Source organism: Stenella coeruleoalba (assembly GCF_951394435.1).
Source record: "Stenella coeruleoalba genome assembly, chromosome: 14".
Classification (NCBI taxonomy): Eukaryota; Metazoa; Chordata; class Mammalia; order Artiodactyla; family Delphinidae; genus Stenella; species Stenella coeruleoalba.
In genome coordinates, this window is record NC_137160.1 from 69,908,579 (window position 1) to 69,912,798 (window position 4,220).

A 4,220-nucleotide genomic window follows, 5' to 3' on the forward strand; every position below is an offset into this window, starting at 1 on the left:
AATTAGACCACTATCTTACACCATACACAAAACTTAACTCAAAATGGATTTAAGACTTAAATATAAGACCTGAAACCATAAAACTCTTAGAAGAAAACACAGGCAGTAAACTCCTTGACATAGGCATTGGCGATGATTTTTAATTTTTTATTTTAATTTTATTTTTTTGGCGATGATTTTTAAAAATCTGACACCAAAAGTAAAAGCAACAAAAGCAAGAATAAACAAGTGGAACCACATCAAACTAAAAAGCTTCTGCACAGCAAATGTAATCACTGACAAAATGAAAAGGTATCGTACTGAATGGGAGAAAATATTTGCAAATCATATACCTGATAAGGGGTTAATATCCAAAACATAAAGAATTCACACAACTCAATACCAAAAAAACCCCAAACAATCCAATTAAAATATGGGCAGAAGATCTGAATACACATTTTTCTAAAGAAGACATATAGATTGCCAACAGGTTCATGAAAAGATGCTCAACATAATTAATCAGTAGGGAAGTGCAAATCAAAACCACCATGAGTTACCACCTCATACCTGTTAGAACGGCTATATCAAAAAGACAAGAAATAGTAAGTGTTGGTGAGGATGTGGAGGAAAGGGGAACCCTGGTGCCCCACTGGTGGAAATGTCAATTGGTGCAGCTACTATGGAGAACAGTACGAGGTTCCTCACAAAGTTAAAAACAGAACTACCATTTGAGCCAGCAATTCCACTTCTGGGTATTTATCCAAAGAAAATGAAAACACTGACTTGAAAATATACATGCACCCCCATGTTCACTGCAGCACTATTTATAATAGCCAAGATGTGGAAACAACCTTTGTGTTCATCATGGATGAATGGATAAAGAAACCGTGATATATATATATATATATATATATATATATATATATATGTATATCACACACATACTATACTTATATATATGTAGTGAAATATTATTCATCCATAAAACAATGAAATCTTGCCATTTGTGACAACATGGATGGACCTTGAGGGCATTATGCTAAGTGAAATAAGTCAGAGAAAGGCAAATACTGTATCCCACTTATATGAGGAATATAACAAACACACATGAAGCTCACAGATACAAAGAATAGACTGGCGGTTGCTAAGAGTGGGAGGGAGGGGGGTGGCGCTGTGAAACAGGTGAAGGGGGTCCCAAAGGTACAAACTTCTAGTTATAAAATAAATCAGTCATGGGGATGTAATGTACAGCACCGCGACTTCAGTTAAAAATACTGTATGGTGTACTTGAAAGTTGCTAAGGCAGATCTTAAGCTCTCATCACAAAAAAAAAAAAAAAAAAATTGAAGGAAAAAAAAACTGAACTTGTTGGATTTGAACCGACAAGCCAGAAACCAGTGTTCAGGGGACTCAGAGAGGAGACAGAATTGAAGAGGCTGCCCTCAGGTTCTGCCCAGAGGGTAAAGGAGGGCTGTAACGTACAGGGAGTGCTTTGTAAACTGGTGAGTGTGTGCACAGGAGAACAGCGTGTAAAGTGCTGGGCTCTTCTCTACTCAGAGCAATGGGGACTGCACCACACCTGGGGCTACAGGGAGAGGCAGGGAGTTCCAGGGGATACTGAAGAAGCTGAAGAGGAATAACAGTGTCAGGACACCTCTTAAGATATCTCCAAGCCCCGAGGCACACTCATTCTCAATGGCATCACCTGAGAGCCTAGAAAAAGTCACTGATGCTTTTTTTTTCAGGCTCAGTCACCACTGACTCTAGGCCCTAATTCTGGGGGAGGGGAACACACAAAATTAGTCTCATTTCTCTCAGTTGTGAAGGTCCTTCAGCTGTTGATCCGAAGAAGCACTCACAAAAGCTGTTATTGATTGAGCCCTTAAAGGACTGAAAATAAAGGCACAATGCTGAATAACAAAAGTAGGTAACATTTATTGAGTGCTTCCTGGGTGTCAGGCACTATTCTAAGTGCTATTGATGGGGTTCAGGGCAGGCTGCCCCCCAATATGCCACTGTGGCATATTGATTATCTGGAATTATAGTTACTTGAGAAACATTCACGGCAAGAACTCTTTGACCCTACTTTGTTCCCCTGAAGGCAGGAAATAAATCTCCCATATGAAAGGATCCTCAAATACCAGGAGAATAGAAGGCATCTTTATCGCCAGAGATAGATGAGTCAAGGCTAAGAACGCTTTATAAACACACTTTGTTACTTCATGAACTTGCTACCCTAAGTCCAAGCCCCTCTGTTTTCTAACAAATAATTGTTTCCTTGTCTGAAAGATAGAAAAGGTGCCTGATTTGGCCACTTTCTTGGGTGCCATGTTATTATGGGACTCCTGCACATTCCTGATGAAATTTGGTTTTCCCTCCTGTTAACCTGTCTTGTGTCAATTTTCTTATTAGACCAGCCAAAAGAACCTAGAAGGGTAGAGGAAAAACTTTTCCTCCCCAACACTATGTAAGGTACACAGCAAGGCACGGAGCGATGATGGCGGGAGGGGTGGGATAAACCAGAATAACGGAGAGCTTTTAAGCACAGGTTTTGAAGTTACCGAAGACATGGGTTTGAAACCTGGTTCCACACATTACCTATGTTTCTCTGAGACTGGGCGCCCTGCCAGGATCCTAGCATGGCTGAGATGTTCATTCTGACAAAGTGTGTAGAGAGCTCAAGCCAGCGCCAGGCACGGAGCAGCTCCTCAATTAACGCGTGATGATAATTGTGAAGATGACAATCACGTGTGCAGGTTGCGGCCACGGTGTGAGCAAAACCGCTAATAACCAACATTAACATAATATTAATACCAAACACTGGTACTGCGCGTACCACACGCCAGACACTGTTGGGGATGGCAAACCATTGACTAATTCACTGAATCCTCAAAACAAGCCTATATAGGTACTATTTCCACGTCCATCTCACAAATGAGAAAACTGAGGCACAAAGATTACATACCTTGCCCAAGGTCACGCAGCTACAACTGCAATAAGAGGAATGACAAACTTTACTGAGCGCTTACTATGCTCCAGTCTGTAATGAGCTCTTTACCTCCGTTAAATCCTACCATAACCCTTAAAGAGTTTGCAGTTATTCCCACTTTACAGATGGCGAGACTGGGGCTTGGGGAGGTTCCCACGGACGTGAAGATTCGGACCCAGGACCTAGCCCGTACTCACCTGGCTTCCTGGATGCGACGAAGCACGTCTCCGCCGTCCACCTCGGGCTGGGCTCCCGGGTCCCGGGCCGCCGCCGCCACCGCCACCGCCACCGCCGCCGCCGCCGCCGCCTCCCTACGCCGCGGACGCAGAGCCGCCGAGCGCCTTCTCCGACGAGACACCGCCTGCCAGGCTTCCAGCGCCGCCGCCGCCGCCATTGGTCTCTGACGTCATCGGCGCGCGCCAGCTCTGCGGGAACTTTAGGGGGCGGTAAGCGCAGGTGGCGCGTGACCCTGGGGCCTCTCCGCCGCGCGCGTAGGTATCGGGCGGGAGTCGCTGGGACCTCCGGGTCCCGAGTCCCGAGCCTTGATCCCGTATCCCCGGGCTGCCTGGCTACTCCGGCGGGTGGGCGGCGCCCGGGGGCGCGGGGACACCAAAGGGCGGGACCCCGGCCGAGAGCGCCTTTTGGCGGCCCCTCCGCGCTGTGACCCGGCCCCGATTGATCCCCGCACCTTTGCCCACCAGTCCCAGCCCCCTGGAGCTGAGGCCAGACACTTCCCACTGCTGCCGGCGGTTACCGATCGCTTTCATTAGCGCCCCTTTTCCTGCTCTGCTGACACACTGAGGCCACTTCCTACACCATCACCACCACCCACAGGCCTTTGCCGGCCACGTCTCGACTCCCCCGATCGTTACTGCCACTTCCCAGGCCACAGCCTTCTCTGGCCACATCCCAACACTTGCCCTGTCCCCGACGGACCATTAGCGGCGGCTTCTGGACCTTTCAGAGATAAGCGAGTGGACCTTGGCAGTGTAGGGCCCAGTCCTATGGGAACAAGGGATGGGGGTTTCAGATTGCAGTCCTTGGTTCCACGGGCTTAGATGCCGCCTCCACAGGCACCCGGCTATGAATATGACCCTAGGGAGGCCCACCCCAGGGTATCCAGAGCTGAGAAAAGACAGAGGTTTTACAGGCCATCAAAGATTCGGTGGTGTCCTCTCTAGGGACTTCCCTCTACCAGAGGAGCTTAAAAAAACTCTCTTGTGTTCCCAGGAGGATGGCAGATGGTGAGCAA

The 4,220-nt window shown here is 47.5% G+C and overlaps 1 protein-coding gene across 1 annotated transcript in view; it reads right to left on the reverse strand.

Moving 5' to 3' along the window:
- The window catches only part of SRRD (SRR1 domain containing), a 21,058-nt gene extending 17,677 nt beyond the window's left edge, over positions 1-3,381 (reverse strand). The window contains 2 exon segments of the mRNA XM_079942062.1: positions 3,166-3,362; positions 3,364-3,381. Coding sequence (XP_079798188.1) covers positions 3,166-3,362; positions 3,364-3,378 — 212 coding nt within the window. The 5' untranslated portion in view covers positions 3,379-3,381.
- Between the last annotated feature and the right edge of the window lie 839 nt (positions 3,382-4,220).